Source organism: Lichenostomus cassidix, chromosome 6 (genome assembly GCF_008360975.1).
Source record: "Lichenostomus cassidix isolate B80296 chromosome 6, HeHo_3.0, whole genome shotgun sequence".
Classification (NCBI taxonomy): Eukaryota; Metazoa; Chordata; class Aves; order Passeriformes; family Meliphagidae; genus Lichenostomus; species Lichenostomus cassidix.
The window spans coordinates 23,533,752-23,557,655 of NC_139487.1; the positions used below are offsets into that span (position 1 = coordinate 23,533,752).

Consider the following 23,904-nt stretch of genomic DNA (forward strand, 5'->3'; position numbering starts at 1 on the left):
CCTCCGTGCCAGCTCTCTCTGCCCGTCAGTGTTGCACAAACCCACACAGTCTGTTCCTGCTTTCCCATACTTGCCGTGGCGTTGTGGGAAGTGTGTCTCAGGAATTACACTGCCGGCAGATCAGACCACCTATGGAGATGAAGCGCTTCCTGGCCAGTGCGTCTCACTAGGGGGCACTCCTGGGTTTGAGCATTAAAAACTTCTCCTGCCAACTTGCTTTTCTTTGCTGGTACTGGGGGAAGCTACTAGAGGGGCTTTGGAGGCTCCACCATGACTATGGAGACTGGTAAACCTTTGAAAGAAAATTGTCTGACAAACAAGGAGGTCTTGGGAGATGCTTTCATAGGAAGAGGAGAATTAAACCTTAAAAGATTGTAAGTATAGAGACATCCTGAGCTGGAGAACTCAGATACGTTATTTTGTGATCCATTTTCTAAACCAAAAAATTTGAGGTCTGGAACTCCTAGTTATTTTTGTGGTAGAGAAGCCTATAACAGAAGTGGTGAGGACATTTTTGATGACTTTTCACACTGAGCATGCTGTCTGAACTGTCACGTTTGCACTGAGCAAGGACTCAGCATTCTTACTTCCTTGATAATTATTGCAGCTGAATGATAACAGGAGTAACCAAAACTTGATCTTAGTGGGCAGAAATTCCATTTGATGAGGAATTTAATGCAAGAATGAGACCGAGTTGCTAAATTCTGGAGGGAACCAACCCAGGTTTGTAGCTCATCTTAAAAAGTGACTAAGAGAAAACAGAAGGCTTAGAGTGCCATTAGTGGATATATTACTTTGTTTTTGAAACAAATTTTGAGCTTTCAGACTCACTAGGAACTGCTGAACAATGGAGTCCTTTTTTGTTTAATACCACAGCTCATCCGGATGTTAGTAATGAGGTAAAACTGTATCATCCTGACTGCCCAGGGGTGGGAGATCAGCGCAAAGCCAGGGGCTGCTTTGGGAGCAGCTGCTGTGCACTGCCAGCTGCCTTTGCGGGAGCTGGAGCCATCAGAGAGCAGAGGTGTGCAAGGACAGCCAACCAGCCAGCCACCAGCAAAGGAGGAGTGCAAGCCTTATGTTAGTAAAGGTGAGACAAGGTGGCGGCCTGTGCTGTTCCTGGGAATTCACTACATGCCTGCATGTCCTGAGAAGGGTGATAAGGAAGATATGTGCAAGAGATTTGCAATTCTGTTTACTTTCAAGGTTGTAAATCAGTAGCACTCTCCTCTTTTAGGGCTGTACCAGGGCAAACAGGAATGTGCTAATGGTCTTGCCTAAAGTGTTGTGGGTTTTCTGCTCTATTTAAAAATTCACTCTAGAATAAATTTCCTGATAAAGGCAAAGAGCCTAAGTAATCTCAGAGTTTTGTAATTTTTATTATTTTTTTAATAATTAAAGGTGATAATACATCATACTGGACTCTAGGCTTGTTTTCTTCCAGGATATTCATCTGAGGAAGCTTTTGTAATTTGGCTTCATGCATGGCTGAGAGAGATGTATTTAATTTAAAGAAAACACTTGTATTGCAATATACTTCATCTAGATACTTTAATGTTACCTGTGTGATTGGGCTAATTGAGTAGTTCATAATTTTTATGGATCTATTCCCATAACGCCCTGGGAAAGTGTGTTATTCCACTGCTGTTAAACAAATGCATAGAAGAACCTATGACTTTCCCAGGTTTCCATAGGAGGAGAGACTGAGAAGTTGAATACACCTTACCAGATCCCATATCTAGGCCTCCAAATAATGGAAAAAATTCTCCCTTTTTATTATGTATGAAATGTGTGCAGTTGCACATGTTAGTGTAAAGAATGAGGCTTACATAAATTACTGAATATTTTACATAAATTATCCATGTTCTACAAAACTCGAGCCTCTAGAAAGATCACTTTATATTTATTTTTAAAGATTTTTGGAAGAGACTGTACTTACATTTTACTAATGGGCAAGTAGAATATACAGTACAATATTTACACACAATTTACAATTGAATATAGGTCTTATTAATTATGTAAGAACCACTTGCCATATTTTTGTAGTGAGAAACCAAGGATCACGTAACAGTTAAGGATTTTAACTTTAGATACTTTTAATTCTACCCAAATTAACATGAATGAGTTTTTAACATTAGCACACAATTTCAGAAGTGTCAAGAAAATAAGTTTTGCTTTCAAAAATAAGGCCAGGATTAAAGAGTCTGCATCATCCTCCAAGTCAGTGAAGACCCTGGCTTCTTAAGAAATTATCTAGACTTGCTCTGTAATCACTGGACAGAAATAAGTATCTCCAGAGAGCAATTTGTGCCACCCATTTTTGACATCTGTCTTAGCAAAGGACAAATTGCTCTCTGAAAGTACTGCTCTCTGTTGACTGTTGATGGAACCTGGATGATTAGCTTAGACTGAAACCTCTCTATGAGATATATAATGTTAAGAATCCAGAACAAAGTTGTTGGTCCTTTTGCTAAAATAGGAGAAAAATCACTAACCAAAAGTTTTGGTTTGGTTTGTTTGTTTTCTGTGAAGAAATTTCCAAGAAACCTAAAAGGATGAGTCAACCATATTACCATATTCTATTTAAATTAAATAAAGTTAATTCTTGTAATATTTTTGAAAGCTTTACATACTTTTAAAAGCTTTTTTTACATCACCATCTAGAACTTGAAGGCTAATACTTCCTACTGTGGGCTAACATGTTGAAGAGAATTTGAGCTGTGTTTGGGGTTTGGTTTTTTTTTCGCTGTTGGATTTTGGACATATCCTCATACATTCAAAACCAAAAAAAAACCCAAAAAAACAGCCTTCTGGATTCTGTAAAGCACAAAATGCAGGGATCTATCCATGCCATACATATTTTAACAGCACATGTTAGATACCTGCTCCAAAATAGAAGCCAAAGCTGATGGTAGATCTGTGCATTCTGTAACCCAGTCCCTACAGACCTAAATTAATCACACAGCTCACCAAGTCAAAGCTTTACAGACCAAGTTAGATGTCTTTGTGGCTGTTTCCAAAGGGGGAGTAAATACTTTTGGATTTTTTTGTGCTGTTGTGGTACTTGTGTATAAGGTTGCAAGTAAAATTGTTTCTTCCACTGATTAGTTTTTTTTTTTTTTTGCTTTTGTGTTGGACAGAATATTTATTGTTTTTTCTAGTAATGCTTGAAAATAATTTTTCAACCCCTTTTCTTAGGAAATCCAGGGCTTTATTGCTCAAAGAAAGAGAACTATTGATTGCTATCTGAGAGTACAGAGCACATAAAGATTTTATATGGATTTCAGGTTTCTTTTTTACAAAGCCACTGGCACATGTGCATTTTCTTAGACTGCTGTTTTAAAAAGTTTAAGTAACTGGCTCAAACCTCACATAATTATATATGTAGTATTCAAATTGCAGTAGCATGAAACAGTGTGCTCTTTTGCCAGATTGAAATTTTCGGTAGTACCATATCATTAATTCAATTTTTTTCCACTGGTACTTCAGTTACTCTGTGTGGATTTTGTTTATATTTTGAGATCCCTATGTTGTTTTCTAAACAAACATTTTAGAATTTTAAGGAGTAAAAAGCTCTTACTAGTTTGACTGTCATAATTTGTCTGTAAAAATATGGATTCTTTATTTTTACCAAATGACTGCAAAGGGAAACTTGTTCAGCCCATGAGACAGGATTGTGGAGGTTCTGCAGACTCAGTCATGGATTTGGTAATCTCTGGATGTTTGTTTGGGTAGGGCTTGTTTTCGTTGATGTAATCTGCCTGATAACAAAGATTCTGCAGTCAAAACACTACACAGAAGTAGACTATTCTGTTCATGGCATGTCTTGATTTCCGGCAGATGTACCAATAGTTAACTTAGCCTTGCTTTTGTTTTTGTAATTTAATATAGCTGCAATGTAGAGATGAAGTATGTGCTGAAAAACATAGATCCTTTGCATTGTAATTTTTCTGTCTCTAGTTTTAAGTGATAGAAGTGCTTTTCATCATGGGTTTTAAAGTGCTTTTTTATCATGGGTTTTATGATGTTAGTTTTAGGAGGAGAAATTCCTACCTCTGTTGACTTTTAAATATCAAAGAGCATCATTTTGCATCACAGTGATAGCTATTGGAAGGATAAAAGATCACAACTTCTGAAGAACTGGTGTTGTAGAACCAATGTAGGTTGAGGAAGAGCAGTAAATGCTGGCATACTTTTGGAGGGGTGAGGGTGTACCATTGAAAACAGAAGAGGAAATCTTCATGACTAAGAGCATCTTTGTAAAAATTAGGTCTTGTATTTCTATTGATCAGAGTAAACTGGATAGTTCCAGGGATAATTAAACCTGGGATAGAGAGAAAGCTTTATGGTATTGTGCCCAGTTCATTTTTCATCAAAAATCATGATATTAAAATAAATATTTACATTTGTGTTCAGTACTTCTGTTGCGAAACATAGATCTGTAGTAACAGAGTTATTTTGAGACCTGTGCAAATAGGCATTGCATTTCCATGCAAATTTTGGGCAGCAACAAGTAGTAAATTATCTGGCTAAAATTGCATTCATTACGTAAAGGGTCAGTAATTAAAAATTATAGGAGCCTATAGCCTGTGTCTTCAACTGTGATTTATACAATGTTTAGGTTTTCAAGCTGAAACACCTTAAGGAAAACTGATTTGAGAAAGCAGAGAGCACATGTCTTTTGAGGATGAGTCATGTTAAGTACCAAATTTGGATGCTTGAACTTGTTCAGTATTTCTGATTTTTTGCCTTGGTCTTAGCAGCTGTGTACTTGGTTTTAGAGAAGATACTTCACCCTGCTTAAATTTCTGCAACTGTTTTAAGGAGGAAAAGTTCCAACCCAATTGCTACTAGAATCATGATCAGCTGTTTTAGAGGCCTCTTTAAGTGCAGACAATGATTTCTGGTTAATATTTTGAATATTTGATGCAAAAATGTAAATTACTAAAATACTCTGCATCAGGTCTTCCATTTAGCATTATCCTTTCGCACTGCGGAGTAAACTAATGAATTACAGCATGATTACATAGCACATAATTAACTTTGTAATTAATATGCAACTGCCACTTAAACTAAAGTACTGCTTATAAAGATGTACGGTAACAGTAAATCACAGGTCAGAAGTAGCACTTTGGAATTTTCAAAAGAATGAGAGTAAATGCAGAATCACTTACAGCAGCAAAGTAAGTTAATTAAAAGGCAGATTAATTGTGAATGTCCTGTTTAATTTTAAATACCTTTGCTATTTCTTTTCCCTGAAGAAAGAACAAATTTAAAGCCTAATTCATTCATTGTTTTCTTAGATGACATATTTAGAAATGAGCAATTGTTTAGCTTTAAACTGTCCTGGTTGAGATTAGAGTTTGGTTAGTATTCCTTTCTTGTCTTGCTGCATAAAAGGGTAGCATGAAACCAACAACATTTTACTTTGAATTAATTCCAGCTTTCTGCCATGGTCTTCTTTTTTGGTTTTTTTTTTTCCACATCAAGTCAGTGAAACAAAGTTAGTCAAACCAACTCCATCCTTTGTTCTGCTGAATTTTTTTTCGTAAGGAGAATGAGGATTTGTGCTGTGCTATTGTAACCCATGAAGAGCGAGGCAAGGTGTAAGTTCATTACTTCAGACAAACTATTTTTTGGCACCCCCAGCAGCAGTGCTAATGCTGGATGCCCTGGTGCAGAGAGGTCACATGCTTTACAGACATCCAGAATGACACATCAGTAAAACTGCATGTCTTGCTGCAGGTTTCCAGAATATTAGCTGGAGACCTGTACTTTCCTATATCCTTTTCCTTTCCATCTGTCTCCATGTGAAATGCTGTTGATAATGGAAAGGAATTGAAATCCCTGATGTAGGTATGGCCATACTGTCTTGGTTCAAACTGTGCTTGATCCATGGAAGACACTATTTAAAATGGTACCAAACACAGTATGCCAAAGGTTTAGGGTTTTTTTCAAGTAGAAATGGCACATTTTGGAGAGCTCTGTACCCAGAGGCCATGGGAAACTAAGTGTTACAGCTCTTTAACACCTTCCTGACCTTCTGAAGGTGTTGCAGTATGGGAGCTAGACCTTGAAAGTGTATCAGATGCTGTTCACGTTATTCAGTACTTCAGAATGGGTTCCTTGATCTATAGGCTGTACTTCATCTCCTGTTGGATCTATCCTGCTTAGTGTCTGGTAAGAAGAAATTAAACAGGATAGATGTCACGATCAGTAGAAAATGGCAACCCTAAGCATATCATGCATCTTTTAAAAGAATTAGTATTTTTTGTTAATGTCTCTTTTGTGAACCAAACTAACTTTTCATGTGGAGCAATACATGACAGACAGCTCTAACTTTAGAGCTTCTGTGTTTCTGAAACCCTTTGATTTGTGTATTCAGTATTCATGGTGCTCACTATATTCTTGGTTGCTTCATCCACGTGATGCTATTTTTTTCCTTTTTAAATGGCTAGCTGAAACTTCTGACCTGGAACAAAGAGTGATAGATGCTTCACAGTTGCTCTTCATTTTAGATAAATAATCATTCAGGCGTAATTACGCACATCTCTCAGTACTCATGAATATCTACTGCCTGCTTGAATAGCTGGGAGGGAATATACGTTGCCCTTACAAATCCTTCAGAATTGGCTTCTACTTGTATTGTATTGTATGTAGGAGAAAAAGAAACAGGAAACAGGCACAAACACAAAAAGGGAAAAAAAACCAACCTAACCAGAAAACCACCCAAACAAAAAATCAGAAACCAAGAATTCTTTGTTTTCTGTTTCCTGGCTTTGTTTTTCTTCATTGATCAGCATGCTCAACAGGCTGATTAATGTGAAAATGGACATGTAAGAATAAGCATCCTGATTTACTCTACAAGAATAAAAAAAAATTACTGGAAGAAAGATGTGCACCATAAGTGGAATCTAACCTAATGGAACTTGGAGGGAGGTTTGTCATTTGAGTTTCATGTGTCAGTTAGTGGGTCATAATGTGAGAAACAGGTCAGTTTTATAATCATTGGATTTTTGCTTTAGCGGCTCAAAAGGGAAATGAAGCTTTAGGGAAGTGTCTTTTTCTGAAAATAATGTATGGTACATTCTTGGAGGTTCAGTTCTAGGCATTAGGAACAGATGCTTCTGAGCTAATCTCAAATGTCACATTTCATGCATAAACCCTGGGGGATTAACAATATCAGGATTCCCTAAGAGTATTTTTGGAGGTTTAACTTAATACTCTCTCCCAGGGAAGTGTCCCACCTACTAACTTGATGAATACTTCCAGGCCTTCCCACAAGCCTTCTCTCTAATGCTGATCCAAGTAAGGCCAGGAGAGAGATGACACAAGCAAGATACGGCAAAGCAGGGGAGCTTTGAGGCAGCAAGTAAAAATCATGTGGTGTAGAAAAGGTGCAGAGTCTCAACAGAAGAGAGACCATGACTTGATTTTACATTAAAATTGAGTCATCAACATCTGGTAGAGAAAAAATCACAGCTCCATAATTATGATTGAGTTAGTTGTAATAATTAGGAGAAATGCAGACAATTTAAAATATGAAAAAGTTAATCTCCTGTCTAGCAAATGCCCACTTTTCTGTTTTAAATATTTCAGTGACTGTTCAGAAAAGCTTTTATTTAGAAGTAGTAATAATTAAAAAACTGACTGTTGTCTTGAAATAGAGGTGCTTGTGATGGATGCTTTGGTAAATTCTCTAACTCTAGAGGAATTGACAGCTATATTTTTAGCATATTAGCCAGCTTTTTTTCCCTTGTAATATATATGATATGTTGGGTTTGGAGACAAAAAAAAAAAAAAAGCCCAAAGAAAATACTTCCTTAAGCCTCTGTTAAAATGAGTTCCTGTCTAAACAGAAGATAAGGGAGGGAGTTTTGCTGCAGTTCTCTTCCATCTGCGTGGATGTTTTTGCAATGAGGTTATAATATATGTTAACATTATGCTGACATGGACAGCTCTAGCCAATAGGTTAAAATTGTTAGGTAGTTTGTCTTTCTGACAGATCTTGTCTCCATGTCTAGCAATTTATATGACCTTCCAACTCTGATATTTTCCTTGCCAGTGTGTGTCCTAAAAGGCTCCCTCCTACCTATGGTCTCTGCCTTGCTCTCAGAGACTGACAAGGCAGCTCATGCTTTGCTGAACCTGTGAGGAGGCTGCTGGGTCACCCTCAGGGTTAAATGCTGCTTTATTCCTTTGAGTGTTAAATTGCTTGTTCAATCCTTGGTCATGTTTTGTTAAATGAATGTTTTAAACTAATTTAGAAATTCAATTTCTTGCAGGTAGAGACATGGCAATATGATGTAGCAAACAAAATGAATCACATTTCCCTGTGTTTTCCCCTTACGATGTAGTACATGGGATGATTCATAAAAACCTAGGCCGAAGCTAGGCATGTTCTGCATCATAGATGAATTAAGCTGCGGAATAAAATGCCTGGTTCTGGAACAAATCTGCTGAGTATCACTTGTGTGAACTTTTCTCCTATGTTCCATAACACTTAGGATTTGTTGTTTGATCTTTCAAGAAAGTGTTTACCTGAGTTTCTAATATAAATTCTTTCTTACCCAGCATTTCATCCCATTCCATGTGTGCATGTGTGCTTACGTATGTATTTGCATGAGTTAATTTAATCAAAGCCTTCTAAATAGCAGATCAGTTGGCTTCCAAAGGGAAGGAGACTAATTAAAAAAATTTATACTGGTGAGGTGCTTTTCACAGGTCAGTCGAAAAATATCTCGAGAACTTTGCTGCTAAGACCCATCAGAGGTTTTCTTCCCATAGCTGTGTAATAGCACTGCAGTTGCTATGCAGTTCATTAGTAATTCTTGACTCTATGACAGGTGTGATATATTAAAAGCACTTGTATTATATAGTGATGTTTAAAACAACTTGAATTGCAGGTAATGTAAACCAATCTTTTCTAAAGTTCTGAACAAGTCCTGGAGCAGAATCTAAGGCAAGGGGGGAGTGAAGATGGCAACTTTGATGGTCTGAAGAGGTGGCAGCAATAGACTAATTTAGGTCCTTAGTAGTACTTGAGAGACTTGAATAAATTAGAGTCATCCCAGGAAACTGATATCTAAATTGGTTTTAAACCATTTCAGAGAATGAATCTGTATTCCTAATGTCAGCTAGAAGTAGAATAGGACAATCTACGGTGTTTTTTAACATACTGTACTTCTTTTGATAGACAAGGAAGGAAAGACTTAGGTGTTAGGACATTATCTGGGGCTTATGTGAAAGGTTCAAAAGTGCCTCTGTTGACACTTTGGACAAATCTCCTAGAGAACATGCAGCTGAGCTCCTGCAATGTATCTCTGCTGTAGAAGAGACCAGAGTATCAAAACTCTAGTAGAGAGAAAGCTTGGCTCCTTAAAATAAGGTCGACCTTTGAGCAAAATGCCTTTCCACTTAACATTTTTGAAAAGTATACGATTTTGTTGCTCAGCAGTGGAAGTAAGTCACAGTGTTGCTCTATAATGTCATATGCATCCCTCTAAATTCTTCCAGGCCTATTGAAGGCAGTAAAAGAAGAAATTTATGTGGAAACTGGGTCCCTTCTCACGGAAAGTAAAATGTGAAGAAGCTTGAAAATAGGCAGCTTGTCCAAAAGATTCATGACACTTGCAGGTGGCAACATGTCTTTCGGGGGAACCAAGATCCACTGACTTTTGGCTGTTACCATGGGATATTTTCAGGGACTGAATTATCTGACAAGGAACTAATGCATAATATTTTTACAGTCACAGAACTGACATTTTAGGGTTTCTATTTATTTGTTTATTGTTAAAGAGTGTATGATTGAATTCATGTAGGTGCTTAATAAACACTGATCTTTTTATTGAGAATCCTAGAAAGATCGTTATAATGCTTTAATGATTGCAAAGGAAAGTGATTAATGTTGCTTCAGTTACGCTCTGCAAACTTTGTGACAAAGTTGTTTGGTTTGGGGTTTTTTTTCATTGCTTTCTAATATAAATTATTTTCAATCCACATATTTTTATGTCTTTCTGGGCAGGCCTAGGTCCCCAGTTCTTCAGGTTAGGGCTCTGTTTACATATAGTGTAGCTTTCTTCTTCTTCGGCTTGCAGTTTCCTTTCTGAACAAAATCTTGTGCAGTCAAGAAAGGGTTCATGCCCTGATTTTGTCCTGCCATGCAGATGGTCACAATGCCTAGTATTATAGTAATATCCCTGTATTTGAGCTGGTAAGAGGCAGTGGTCAAATAATTCTTATTTTTCTAAAGAGAAGTAGTTGTTGGAAAGAACTGAGAAGTCATGCTTTCTCCTGTGGTGTTTTATAAAAATATTTTGTCATGTGTTGTATTATAGCTATCCCATTTGGCTGTACATCTCCAGTATTTGTGCCAATCTGTAAAAAGGTCGATGTTTGTTCTGTTAGACTTTTAAAATTATAATTTCCTGCATCTCACTTAAGGTCTTGTTTAATTGTTGCTGCTTTGCTGTTTGCCAATAGCCCAGAAGTCTGCTGTTGGAGGAATACATTTGAGTCAGTGTTTTCTTACTTCTTGTGCTTTGTACAGTCAAATCAGTGGAATTACAAGCTGAGAAGTATAGAGACAAAAGGTAGAGCATTGCATTGTTTAGTAGTTTACTGGCTGCCATTTTGAATACCACCATCACCTTAGGAGGAAAACTGCAAGTGCCTGGAGGAAAACTGCAAGCTGATAGAGAGCATAAAAAGGAAAGAAAGTAGAAATTTCCTTATTTGGGACTGGTGAGTGTCTAAATGTATTATAAGGGACAGTAGAGCCAGGTGCAATTTCTGACTTCTGGGAAAGGTAGGAAAGGATGGGTCAAAAAAGTCCTTATTTTGAAGTAGTTCAAGTTTGTGGCATGGCTTTTTGGTTGGGAAGGAAGAGGTGCTGTGTACTATATAACTCCTTCTTCATGAATTGGGGTATGTCAAGTGAAACAAAATCAGAAAAAATAAAAGCTCTCACATCTGGTACTGTCTGAATTGGTTCCCTTGTCTCAAATGGGACAGGAGCAAATGGGCTGGTCCTGCAACATGACCTGTTTCATGCCAACCTCTCCTTTGCTTTTATATCCCTGCCTGGATCAGCCATGCGATAAGCAGGAACCTTTTTAATCCTGTAATGTGGCATATTGGGCAGCTAGGCTTTAAAAAAAAAAAGGAACCATCTTTCAATATATATCCCTCCAAATTTCAGATCTAAGAAACCCCAGTTACTCAGGGAAAAAAAAAGGTGCCAAAATGTAACCACTCAAGGTTGACAAAAATCAAGAGCAAAAGACAAAGAGACATAGGATAGAAAGAGTTTTATTCTCTGCAAGGTTTCAAATTGTCACAATAATATGTCTCTCCTTGAGTTCATCAGAACCTTTTCAAAGCGGATACTTGTTTCCTTTTCAGGGGAGCCGAGTGTTGTTTCAAATGAGACATTACACCGACTCCTGCCTGCTGAAGGCTTTGCAGTGTGGCTGCTCTGCCAGCTTTGTATGCATGTCACCAGCACATCACGTTTGATCACAATGAAAGTCACTCCAGAGTATGTCTAATCAGGCAGGGCTTCAGAAAAACTTGAAGGCTCTAAAGCTGACCTCTGGAGTCTGTAGTGTTGCCATTGGGAGCAAAGAAGAAAAGTGTGTAGCTTTTTGAGGTCTGTTCCACTGTGCCGTAATAACCATTTAAACATAAAAATAAGAAAGGAAGGATATGAGTAGAAGAAAATACCATCTGGACTTGAACTGCTTTTATGCAGGTGTCACCTGGATGTACACTCGAAGTTTATCAAGTCAATTCTGTATTTATAACCCTGGCTCAATGCTGGAAATTTTGTCTTGAAATTGCAGTAAGGGTAAGATTAGATGTTTTATCCTTAACTTTTAGTAATACATACGTTAAAGATTTTACACTATCACTTCATTGCTCATATTAAACTTACATGTGGTAGCCCTAGTCTGAATTGTGATTTGTTAGGTACTGTATGTGTATTTCGTGGAGGTAGAATCTACCCTGAGCAGCAGTGGATGCAATTGGAAAGCCAGAGGAGCTGAAGAAGTGAAGCCTTTGGTGGTGGAGAAGAGCTCAGGTCTCTGTTCACAGCGGTGGCTTTGTCCTGCAGTTATGGGAAAAAGCTTCTGGGCATGTACTTTGTTATAATGATGGTGGTATGAAAAATGCAAGGCAGTCTAAGTGTCTTAATTTATGGACTGCACTATAAATAATTCATTAGCAACAGTGTTTCTGTTTACATTGTCTGTAATAAAAATGGGAAGTCTGCCTGCTTCAGTTTGTGAAACAGTTGTCGCTCGTAAGTTGTCAGGCTTGCTCCTGGCCTGTTCCAGTTGGAACAGCAGTGGGGATGATGGGAACTGTGCTCTCCTCTTTTAACAGGGGATGCCACATTGGTTCCTAGTCTTTTCAGTGAAGGTAGCTTTTGTTCAGGCCAAATTTAGCATTTGTATAGTTGCTGCTTTCAAATACTTAAGAGGATTTTTAAAAACCTGCTTGAGAGCTATATTGTGTTTTGCCAAATGCCATTTCGCTTTGTTCCTGCTATCACCTGAGGGTGAGAGACCAAGTGGAGGTAGAGCTAACAGAGATCTGTGCTCTCAGAAGAGAATTCTACTGAAATCTGCTCCTGATTATCCTAAGAGGTTTGTTCCTGAACTGAGTACATGACAGATCTTTAACCATGGGATTCATAAACCTTTGAAAACTTAATTGTCTGTTAAGATTCTTGGTTAAAAGAAACTTATTTCATGGTAAGTGTAAAATTCTCTTTATTTGCCGGTAAAGTAGGTTTGGGACACTGGTAATTCTCAGAGGCCAGTTTCTAGATGAAAAGTTCCTCTCAAATGATAAGGGAGTGAGAATGGGCCAGTGCAGAGGATCACAGATGTTTCACTTGATATCTTTTGTGCAGGCTTTGTTGTGTAAACCTCCTGCAGTATTTTGTCATCTAGGTGTCTAGAAGAATTTCTACTTTACTGCAGTTATGGGCTCTTGGAAAGCATGAATAGTAATTACTACACCACAGATAGGCAAATAGCAGGGATGTGTGCAGGATGCACTTTATTGGAATTGAAGGCATTGCAATTGGAACTAGTTTTTAAATTATGTTCAAAATCTACTCTAGAGTGTTTGAAGTATTTCTGGGCTTCTTGTTAAAGTTTTAATAGCAATGAATCTGTCCCTTTTGTTGTGTTTCAGGTCCTTGAATATTAGCTGTTGAGACTAACATAAATACCAGTCACATTTCCAGTCTTCCAATATATTGTGTTCACATAATGTTTCATTAAGTACATGAAGAAGAGTTGTCCATGAATGACACTCAGTTGTTTGATTTGCTTGTCCAATCCTGCCTCATTTTACCCAGACTCTCAGTATGGTTTCTTAAAATTTGGGATTTGGTGGTGATGTGAAACACTGAATGTTTGTCCAATCACACTGACAACTCAGTAAAACCAAATACCTTGGGTTTTAATGTATATTCTGCATGTCCAGAAGTATCAATAGAGATGGATATCCAGTCAGCTGCCTTAAAATGAAGATGATGAAATAGATTATAGACCTTACCTAAACTGTAGTTTTGTTTAGTCTAGATGCCCAGTATCTCTAGTTTGAGTTACTTAAAAGAAATGGCACACCCTAGCACTAAATTGTCATTATTCAAAGCAAGTAAAGAGTTTGTGAGAAGCCACTTCTAAGCACCTGAAGGCAGTGCAGGCAATATAATTTGGCTGCCAGCAACTGCTCTGTTTCTCCAGTTACAAAAATTCACAGCCATCCAGCTTCTAGTTTACTTGTTCAGCTATATTTAGTCTTTACAGGTTTTGCTGGTCCTCCTGAAATTTATTTTGCTTGTATTCTGGGGAGCTTGGTGAATATTTAAATTTCATCAGAACAGACCAGAATAATGGCTGATGTTGCTCTGTTCTCCAGAGACTTTGCTGATTGAGCTAATGTTACTTTTCTTTCTCCATTCCTTTCCTCTCCCTGAGTGGTCTTCTCCAAAGTAGTGATGCTTTCTGGTGGCTTATCAGAAATCATTGGTCTTAGAAGGACTTTCTCAGTTCTCATAAAATGAAAGAAAAGGTGAATAGATCTTACATTTATAGACAATAAAGAGAAATTACCATCTGCTTTGACTGTATGCCTTCTTTGCGATGCTAAACTTTGTACGGAAAAAAGGAGCTCAAATCTACCCTTACTCCTTTATTTGGTGCAATATACCTCGGGGATGGGAGATTGTTATATTCTTTGTGTTGCCACTCAGTAATGAGGAGTAGAAGTTGTGACAGTTCAGTATCATAAGAAGAAATCAGCAATTTCCTTCAAATGCTACAGTTCAACTTCCAAAACATGCCTGGTTTCGTCTGATAAGTAAGAGGGCCTTTAATGTCAGAATGCAAATTGTTCTCGTTTCTAACTCACAGTGGACTTGAGATGGTTCTTGCTAGGAGCATTTCTTTGGGCTGGCCCAAGAGGTTTTGACCTCTCTGTTATATAGCAGGCTATCTGCTGCAAGAGAGATGTTATCAGAGCATGGGAAATACTGAGTAGCATCTTCTGGTTTTGATAGGTAATTGTCAAAAATATTTGCAGGTAGTGCCGTCTCTCCTCTGTCCTTTTTTCCTCTGAGACCACCTTTGACAGTTTGGTTGGATCATTACTGTTTCCTCTAAACCTTTAGAAAATGCTTAGGTTGTCTTCTGTAGCACATCCTTCAGGTTTTAAGCAAGTAACTTAGGTGTATATGTCCAAACCAGCTGGTTTTCTTTAGTAGCTGATAAATGTCTAGCAAGAGCAGGAAAGAGTTGACAGTTCACAGACGTTCTTTGTTACAGCTCTGTAGGCTCAGCTCCTACAAGGTGTGTAAGCCAGGTGATATTAGCAATACTACATCCCTCTTTGCAGCATTTGGTAGGCAAACACAAAGAATTCTCAGCAAATACTTTGCATCTTACCACAGAACGTCTGAAAGAACCAAGCTTTCATTAGGTAAATAAGCAAGCATTGCATGCCAGAATGTAAACCCTTTTCTGTTCTTATGCTCACCTGACTTCTGCAATCCTCTCACTGAGCCCAGAAGGTGGGAAGAGGTGCTTGATTCTGCTTCAGTTCAGAGACTAGCAATTTATCAGGGAGGGATTTTTTACAGCATTGTTGTGTGAGTGATCAGGGACACTGGTTATGAAATTATTTGAGCACAACCCGGCAAGCTTTTAGGGATGGCTCATTTGCTTGTAGCTGTCCCAATGAGGATTAGTATTTCTTACCTGCAAGCTACAGTACATATAGCAAACCACTGGATCAGTGGGTTCTGCTGTGGAACTGTCAATGTTTGTTCTTGCAGATCTGTCTATATTGGAGTGTGCAAAGCCTCTGAGAGTGCTATAGCAGGGCTGTCAGCCCTGGCTCCCCAGTAGCACACTTCTACACACTTTTGCCTTTAATTTTGTGTCATTATCTCTTGCTGTTTTAAACTGCAGTGTCCTTTTACCTCCTTGCTCTCCCTAAAGATAACAAGCTGACAGAGCTGATGACACTAGGAGCTGGGTGGAATGCAGGGAAACCAACCTTATAATACAAGCATGCAGCAGGGCAATTACCTGTGATCTGCAGATGCTGCTCTCGCTCTGAGCAAACCGCTCATTTCAGCCAGCAGGCTGGAGGTGAGGGCTGCCGGTGCAAGAGGCAGTTCTTGTGATTAATGGTTAGTGCTGGCTGGTGACCAACTTGTCCAGGCTCAAAGGAGCTCTCTCCTTAACTAGAAGTGTGGTATTTTCATGTTTCTGTAACACCACTCTTACACAATGTGGGTTTTTTTTCATATTTCTATGTCTGTGCTTTAAGTATAGGTCATATCTGAGTGCTGTGTGTGTGCTCCCAGCTAGCCTGACCACCTTTGCTTTTGTAATCAGGGTGCAGATGTGCTTCATGATTGAACAACTTCTGCGCACCGCCGCTCCTCCTCCCAGAGGAGTCCAGCAGGCTTGCTTATGCAAGCTGTCATGCTGTCTTTTTTTTTCAAAAGCATGTGTGGTTTGCTTTTGTGTGTATCCGGCTGGCTGTTGGTGCCTGCATATAATAGGGTCTGTATATAAAAACGTTCCCAAGCACACGGCTGCAGAAACAGCTTCCTTAAACCCGACAAAATTGCCAACCCTTGCAGCTCAAGCCACCATAAATTACAAAAACCTGCTCCCACCTCACTGAAGCTGTGCCTGCCGGGCGCTGCGCACACACACACACTCTCGCTTTCCCTCTCTCGCAGTCAAAGATGATAGAAAGTCTTCTGGGGATTACTGCACATTTGTAGAGCAACAATGGAAAGCAGCACAGCACAAATATCTATTCTTCCTCACCCAGCATAACAAACGCTGCTTTGTCTCACATCTGGCCCTTTTTAATAGCTCAAAGCCAACAGCGGTAGCTATTTAACAGCTTATGGTAAATAAAGCTTTATTAAACAACTTCCTTTTTCAAGTGTTTAATGATGAAAACAGCCTTTCACCTGACATTTTATACTTTTTGTACCATAGCTAGTCTAAGAAATAAATTAGTTGTCATGGATAGATATTAAACTTTTTTCCAGCAGATGATTTTTGAAAGCATCTTTGAAAATTCTCGTTCTGCAAAGCAGGCTTAGAGCCCTTTGGAGGCTGAGTGAGCCGTGTGCCCGAGTGCAGCCGTGCTGTGCGGGTGCCGGGCTGCCCTCGGGCTGGGCTGTGTGCGGGAGCGCACCGCCTGGCCTGACGCGGAGAGTCCGTGCAATTAGGCGCAATTAGTAGCGCTAACCTGTGTGTACACACGGAGGTGGGTTCTGAGAGTTCGAGAAACAACTTCTTACGATATGTTTAATGATAAGGAAAATGTCAAGTGGAATTAGATGGTTTTTGTCTCTGGACCGCCGCATTTTACCGCCAGGACAGGACGCTGAGGGAAACGATGTTTCTTAAATCCATCATTGGAGGTGACGGGCTCCCGGGAGCTGCCGGGCTGGTTCGGACTCGGCTCCTCGGGGCTCCGTGCCTCAGGCGGCGGAACGCGGCTGCTCCGCCCCGTGGCCTCCGCAGAGCCACCGCCGCAGGCCCCGCGTCCCCTCGGGGCTGTCCCTGTCCCCCCGCCGTCCCCTCGGTGCTGTCCCTGTCCCCCCGCCGTCCCCTCGGAGCTGTCCCTGTCCCCCCGCCGTCCCCTCGGAGCTGTCCCTGTCCCCCCCGTCCTCTCGGGGCTGTCCCTGTCCCCCCAGTCCTCTCGGGGCTGTCCCTGTCCCCCCGCCGTCCTCTCGGGGCTGTCCCTGTCCCCCCCGTCCTCTCGGGGCTGTCCCTGTCCCCCCCGTCCTCTCGGGGCTGTCTCTGTCCTCCCCGTCCCGCGGCGGGCGGTGGCGCGGCGCGGCGGCGCCCCCTGGCGGGTAGCGGCGGCAGCTGCCCTGCCCTCAGGCGGCCCCGGCCCTGTCCCCGCTCGGCCGCAGCCGCGCCCGCCCTGGCTGCCGCTTGGCTTCTTCCTTCATCACAGTCACTCCGTAGGTACGGATTGTCTGCCCTCTCGTAGGACCCTCAGCATGCTGGAGACTTGCAGGGAATTATTCGTTTTTAGCTGATTGAATAAACAGCATTAACCGACTTGTGTACTGTGGCGGCAGGGGGCAGGGATGTTTAGAGCTGCTGTGCTGAATCCCTGCTCAAGGAACTGTTTCTCATTTCCCCTTCTCACCTACTGTTAAAATTTCTTAACTGATAAAGGTATTTCCCGCGTCTTTTTACATATGCCCTTCTCGCCCGGAGCGGTCCGAAGTGCTGTCCGGTGCAGCCGCCGCAGGGTGACTAGCAGCACGCTGCTCCTGTGGCAATGGAGAGCTGGCGGAGCGCTGTGCTGCTGGCCTCGAGCACCGCTCACTGCGGCCTCCCCTGCCTCCTGGGAACGACTGGCTTTCCCCCTCTGCCCTCGGAATGGATTCTGGTGGAAAAATTATTTGCTAAAAACTTGGTTTCTGTAGTAATGGCACTGTGTTGCTGAGGCAGGGGGTGGGTGGCAGTGCTCGGGGCTGGTGGGGCTGGACAGCAGCTGATGTTGCCCGTGAGCTCCGCTCCAGCTCCATCTGCCCAGCAGTGAGGGAAGGATGCGTGTGGGAACAAGAGCAAAGGCACCGTGTGAATCTCTCTGCACTCAGGGAGAAGGCTGGCCCATTTCAGTGACCATTCTGGCCTCCCTTGACCGCAGGGGAGCAGATGACCCTGGTCCCGCGGGGGCAGAGCCCTTGCTGTGGATGGCAGATGTGACCATGAGGAGAGCTCATCCCAGAGCAGAACTGAATCCACACTAACTTTCAAACCGCTGTGTGGTTTTAGACATGTTTGAAGCAGTGGGGAAATGTTCGGCTTCATTTTCTTTTTTTCTCTTTCTAGGAGGCTGTTCAGGCTGCCTTAGGAGCTGGTGGGGACTACGTTTTACTAAACTGTTTTCTTAATTGTGTTACGTGGATATTCAGTTTCTGATACAATAATTGCAGTGTCCTAATCTAATCTGTCAGCCAACACAGAGTGTAGCAGAACCTTGTGAAATTCTTTTTCATGGAGCCACTGCAAAATTTCATTCCTTTTTCAATATGGAGGAGGGGATTTTAGTAATGATTTAAAAGATTCAGTATGCTTAGGGTTAAAAAAAAAGGCTAACAGGTCGATACATCTGTTCCTTTAAAAAAAAGCATTCTCCATTTTTGAGACATCATAAATATGTAAATGAGGCCTCTTTAATTACTGCCGAGGGCTATAAACTCTCAATGCTAGAGGGGAGGGAAGAAGGAAGAATAATACACATAATTTTTTAAAATTTTTTTTTTAATTTTTAGAGAGAGAGATTGGGTCTTTGCGTCAGAAAAGAAAGAAGAATGGGGCTTTTTATTGTTGAATTACTAGAAGGTGCTTGGAACACTTCTTTTTTTGTTTATCCTTTTGGATAGAGTTAGCATGTAGAGCAGTTGTGTACAACCTTTCTGGCTAATGTGTGCCCCAAACAGAGGGGATTTGTTACAAAGCACCAGGAAAAATTCTCTTCTCTATCTTCCTCTGCCAGTACCCTTAATCCTGATCAGCAACATCCCCTGCTGTCTCTTGAGCTGCTCACAGGCTTGAATCTTAGCGTGCTGTCTAATGCAGGGACACCGCAGGCCAGCCAGGGACCCTGCAAAGTCGTTTTCACTTGTGACCTGATAAGTGCACAGCACTTAACCAAATAGAAGTCTGTTCTTATTCAGCCCTGATGGCCTTTCTGTATCTTAAGTACCATTATTTTCGACTAAGGTGATCTTGCTGCTACTTTTCAAATAGTGGGAGATCAACAGAAATGGTATTTTTTTAAATTTCAGAAGGTGGATGTGCATGTGGGGAACCAGGATGGAGTACAGCAATACCCATGTAGTAGGTGTAGTTACTGGAAATGTAACTCTGCTGTTATTTTTCTTCTAACCAAAATGATCTGGTGTCAAAGTGCTTATTCTGCCATGGTGAAATTTCAGATCTATATGATAATTTTCACTTTCCACATTTAATCTTTTAATTCTTGCTGAGGCCCATGAAAGAGTAATTTCCAGATAATAATGATTTCCCACTAATAAGCTCTGTGTTTTTTATAGCAGAAATTACTTAGAGCCAGTATGCTCACTGAAAAAAAATTATTCTATTTGATGCTCTTATGATGTGTCTGAGAGAAAGATAAAGATGAGTCTTGCAGCAGGGCATTTCAAATACAAAGCGTTATGTCATTGTATGCGATGAGGCTTCACGTGTACAATTTTGGCTGCTTGGTTCATGCAATAAATGTTTACTGTCCAGGGGAGATAGTGGGCTGAGGGGCTTCTCTTGACCAGAAGAGAATAAATGAGATTGGGCTGTGAAAGCAGCAAAGTGTCAGCAGTAAAAGCTGGTGGGTGATCGTCCCTCCATGCTGTAAGGGTGAAGAGGCAGACCGAGCCTGATCGGGCATAGAGTGAGCCATAGAGCTAATGATATGAGAACAAGTGGAATTGAGCATGGAAGTGAAAATTCTTCTAGCTACTAGGGGAAGGGTGAGAGTCAGAGAGAGCTTTTCAATGAGAGCCGTTGGATTTTAAAGGAATTTGATCAGTTTATTACAGAATTTGTGTGCCCTGTCTGTGTAGGAGAGTAGGGGATTGCACTCCCAGTCCTGCCTCCAAGAGCCTTGTCGGGTTCCTGCTCAGTTAGGTGAGTTCCTTTTGTGTATCCTGCCCCTCTGCTTTTCCAGACAGGCTTGGAGAAGCTGTGCCATGTGGGAGAAATGGCAATTTGGACAAGTACAATAGTAAGCTGTGGTTCAGGTAGCTGATAGCAAGCTTTGATTTTTTTTTTATGGTTAACTATAAGGCAGAGAATTGGGTTGGTATAACATGTACATTCCAAAAATGTCATGATTTTCTTTAAAAAAAAGGTGCCTCAGTTTGTATGTCTTTTCAACAGACGTCTGTGTGCATATATGTATTTGTTTTCGGTATGCCCTTCTCCATATGTCCTACTGTTCAATTAAAATGCAGATAATGTGTCCTGGCTTGTAAGATGGATCACTGCTGAAGTGGTGTCATGTCTAGGCTAGGTTATCTCTTGATAAATACCTCTGCTGTCCACTGAGAGATTAAACTTCATGACTACTGCGGTCTGTTTGGGGGTCTTACAGGCAGATAAGACTGTGTAACTGGCTTTTAATAAAATATATCAATTTACATTTGCTAGAGGACCTTTGGATGGCATTTACTATTGAGAAGGTGGCAGTGGTATAATCAAAAGATAATACTTGTATGTGAAACTGGCTCTTCTGTTTCATAAGTATTATAATTTATTGACAGGAATGCTTTATTGAACCCTCTTGTGTCTAGAGTGTGGAGGTAAGGAGCTTGCGCTGCTGTTAAAAGACCTCATTTAATTGTCTAGCAGAAAAGATTTCTTCCCCTGAGTCTAATCCAGCAGGAGCCATGAAAGAACATTATCAGCTAGGTACAGAAATCTCCATTGGTTTGGGTGTGTGGGATGCGCGCCCATCTGTGGTCTGGAGTCTGTCTCATTGTGAGAGCTGTGTAGTCAAGGCTCCCACCACAGGAAACACTCTTCCTCTCAAGGGGGTTGAGTATGGACAGTGCTGAAATTGTTTCACTGAAGAGATGTTGAGTCGTGTACCAGAAGTGATGAACAGCCAGCTTCTCTAACCAGACAAGTATCTGAAAAATTTGCTGTCTCTTACGTGTATAGAGGGAGTGGAAAATAGTTTTGTCATGAACAGTGCTCCAAATAACCAACCACTCAGTGCCACTGAAGAGGTTCATGAAGGAGAAGTTTCTGTGCAGGACTGGGACCTTGCTTGTGCTGCTATAAAGTTTGGTATAAATAGGGCATTTGGGTATATATTTCTGTTCCCACTCATTCATGAATGTCAAGATACAACTTCTTAGTCTGTACCAATTTCTCTAGTAGAAGGATATGGGAATTTGGAGGCAAAGATGTCTTTTATTTTCCAAATGTTTGGTATCAGTGCTTTAATTTCCATTTTAGATGCCATGAAAGTGACTGAACAGCAGAGTATACATATGTGTGAAACATCTCTGTGTCCTTGAGAAATGAATTCTAGAAAAAGGCACTTAAATCTCGTTAGGTTATTAAGTAAAGAGTGGAGTCCCGTGCAATTGTACTCGAAACATAAATAAGTAGAAGTCATGGTGCAAACATGGTGCAGTAATATGAACTATGGACTGAAACAGTTGATTAGCTGTTGGTTTATGGTGTCTTTCTGCCACTTATGTGTGTTCTACCCCTACAGAAGAATCAAAGGGTAAGGCCAGAGGGCAAATGGGTGGAAGGGGCCTGTGAAATGCAAACCATCCCCACATCAAGAGCGTTGCTTACCTTTACTAGTACTTTTAGTGTATTACTCTTGGTCCAAGTTTGAGGGGCATTCAGGCCATCCCTGGATCCCAAGCTGTATCCACAGACATAAATCGGCATGGCAAACATCAGTTGTGGGCCTAGAGGACTGCGAGTTTGCTCCTTACATCTCTATAACTTGTTTCCAGTTTTCATTTGATGATTTCATACAGCTGTAGCAACATGAATTAGAAATCCAAACGCTACTCTGAGCCCTAATTTTTCTTTTCTATTGTTTTGTTTGTTTGTTTGTTTGTTTTAAGTCACAGAAAGGTTTAATTTGTCTTAAGTTACACTATTTGTTAAATGATGGACGTAAAGACTGCAGGATGTCTTTTTCTAGAAGTAACAAGTCGTTTGTTCAGCTATAGATACCTGAAAGAACACAATTTTTCTGGAAGGCAGGAACTGCTCAGCCCTTTGCTCTGAAGATCAGGCCTATTCCATATATGCTAGGTTGTGCGTCTGGACATTTGTCATTCTGAAAGTCTGGGTTCAGTTGTAGATCCCAGTCCTCCCTCCCCTGTCATCTTCGCCATTTTAAAGGCTCATGAAATAGATCTGCTAGTTGGAGGAGAGTCCAAAATGTACCTGTTGCTTTTGCTTCCAATCCAGAAATCCAGATTCTTCAGGACACACATTTTATGCTATTTTTGGCCATGTAATACTCTGCTGTATATGATTCATTTCATATTTATGGGAGGTATTTTCTCTTAGAGGAAGATTAGGAAGAATCCCCATGTCCTTGTCCTTGCAAAAGCCAGGCTGTCATTGTTATTGGGATTATTATTATTTTATCTCACAGTGTGCTCTGGGGTTTCTTGCAAGCAGCTCTGTTCAATTGTTCAGGTGGTGGAAATGTATGGACTGTGTAAGGATCTTTATTGTCCTTTTTGTCTTGCAGATCGAGGGATTTTAATGGCTTTCAGGTAGAAGAAAGTGGAGACAATCAAAATGAATTCTATGGACAGGCACATACAGCAAACCAATGACCGGCTGCAGTGCATAAAACAGGTAAGCTGAAGGTGGAGGGTTGAATGAGGGTTGGGTGTTGTGAGGCAGATGCTGTGCATTACAGTTACCTGTTGCTTAATGAGTGTCCTTGCCCTTCAGAGGGAACGAATGAGATATTGTAATCTCATTGAAGAGAATATCTGCTGTGAGAGCTGGCGTATTAACCTCAAAAGCCAAACTTTCCCTTACACCTTTCTAAGAAATATTCAGCCTGGAGACTCAACAAATCTGTCTCAGCTGGAAGCAGAGTGGTGCTCATCCTGCCAGCTTGTCCCCGGTGGGTCACAGCAGGCAGCCATCATTCTAGTGCTCTGAGCACAGTAATCCACAGTTCCGATGGGCCGGTTTTGATTTTAATCCAGTAGCTGACCTGAGACCTGCACTGCCTGGAGACTCAGAACTTGGATGGTTGGCATGCCTCCAAGTTCTCAGAGTGCTGCTTAATCAGTTTGCATGGAGATTGTAAAAAATTCTGTTTGTGAGGTAAAATTTTCAGAAGCATCTGTTTGTGACGATGAAGGGCTCTTCACATGCCACTGCCTTTCAGTGAATTATTTCTCATTTACAGATTTTCCCGCTGTAACTGTGCTTGCAAATGCTTTTATAACCAAGTGAAACTACAAAGGCAAGAATGAGCAGAGACCATCTTTCCCTGCTTTACCCTTCTCAGTGAACTTTGCTTTCTAGGGTTGCAGCCAGTGTGTATTCTCCCCTCATGTATGTTCTCACCCGCATGCAACAATCCTAACAATTTCCACAGCAATGCTCCTTTTAGAGGAGGTGAGCAAAAGAATGGTTTTTCATGTTGATGTTTTCTGTGTTTATCTCTAAATCAATGCATGCATGCAGCAAACAGGTGCATAAATGCAAGTTGCACACAGATATTTTGAAGATCCTATCTGGATCCAGGAGACAAGCTCCAAAGTTCATCTGTTCAGACTGATTGAAATCTTCTGAGTTATAGAAA

The 23,904-nt window shown here is 40.7% G+C and overlaps 1 protein-coding gene across 11 annotated transcripts in view; it reads left to right on the forward strand.

Moving 5' to 3' along the window:
* The window catches only part of ZMIZ1 (zinc finger MIZ-type containing 1), a 350,182-nt gene that overhangs the window by 171,741 nt on the left and 154,537 nt on the right, over nucleotides 1-23,904 (forward strand). For all 11 annotated transcript variants that reach the window (XM_085064018.1, XM_085064021.1, XM_085064020.1 and 8 more), the window contains one exon: nucleotides 22,828-22,937. In XM_085064018.1, the coding sequence (XP_084920144.1) occupies nucleotides 22,878-22,937 (60 nt within the window). In that variant the 5' untranslated portion in view covers nucleotides 22,828-22,877. The remainder of the gene's footprint in view (nucleotides 1-22,827; nucleotides 22,938-23,904) is intronic.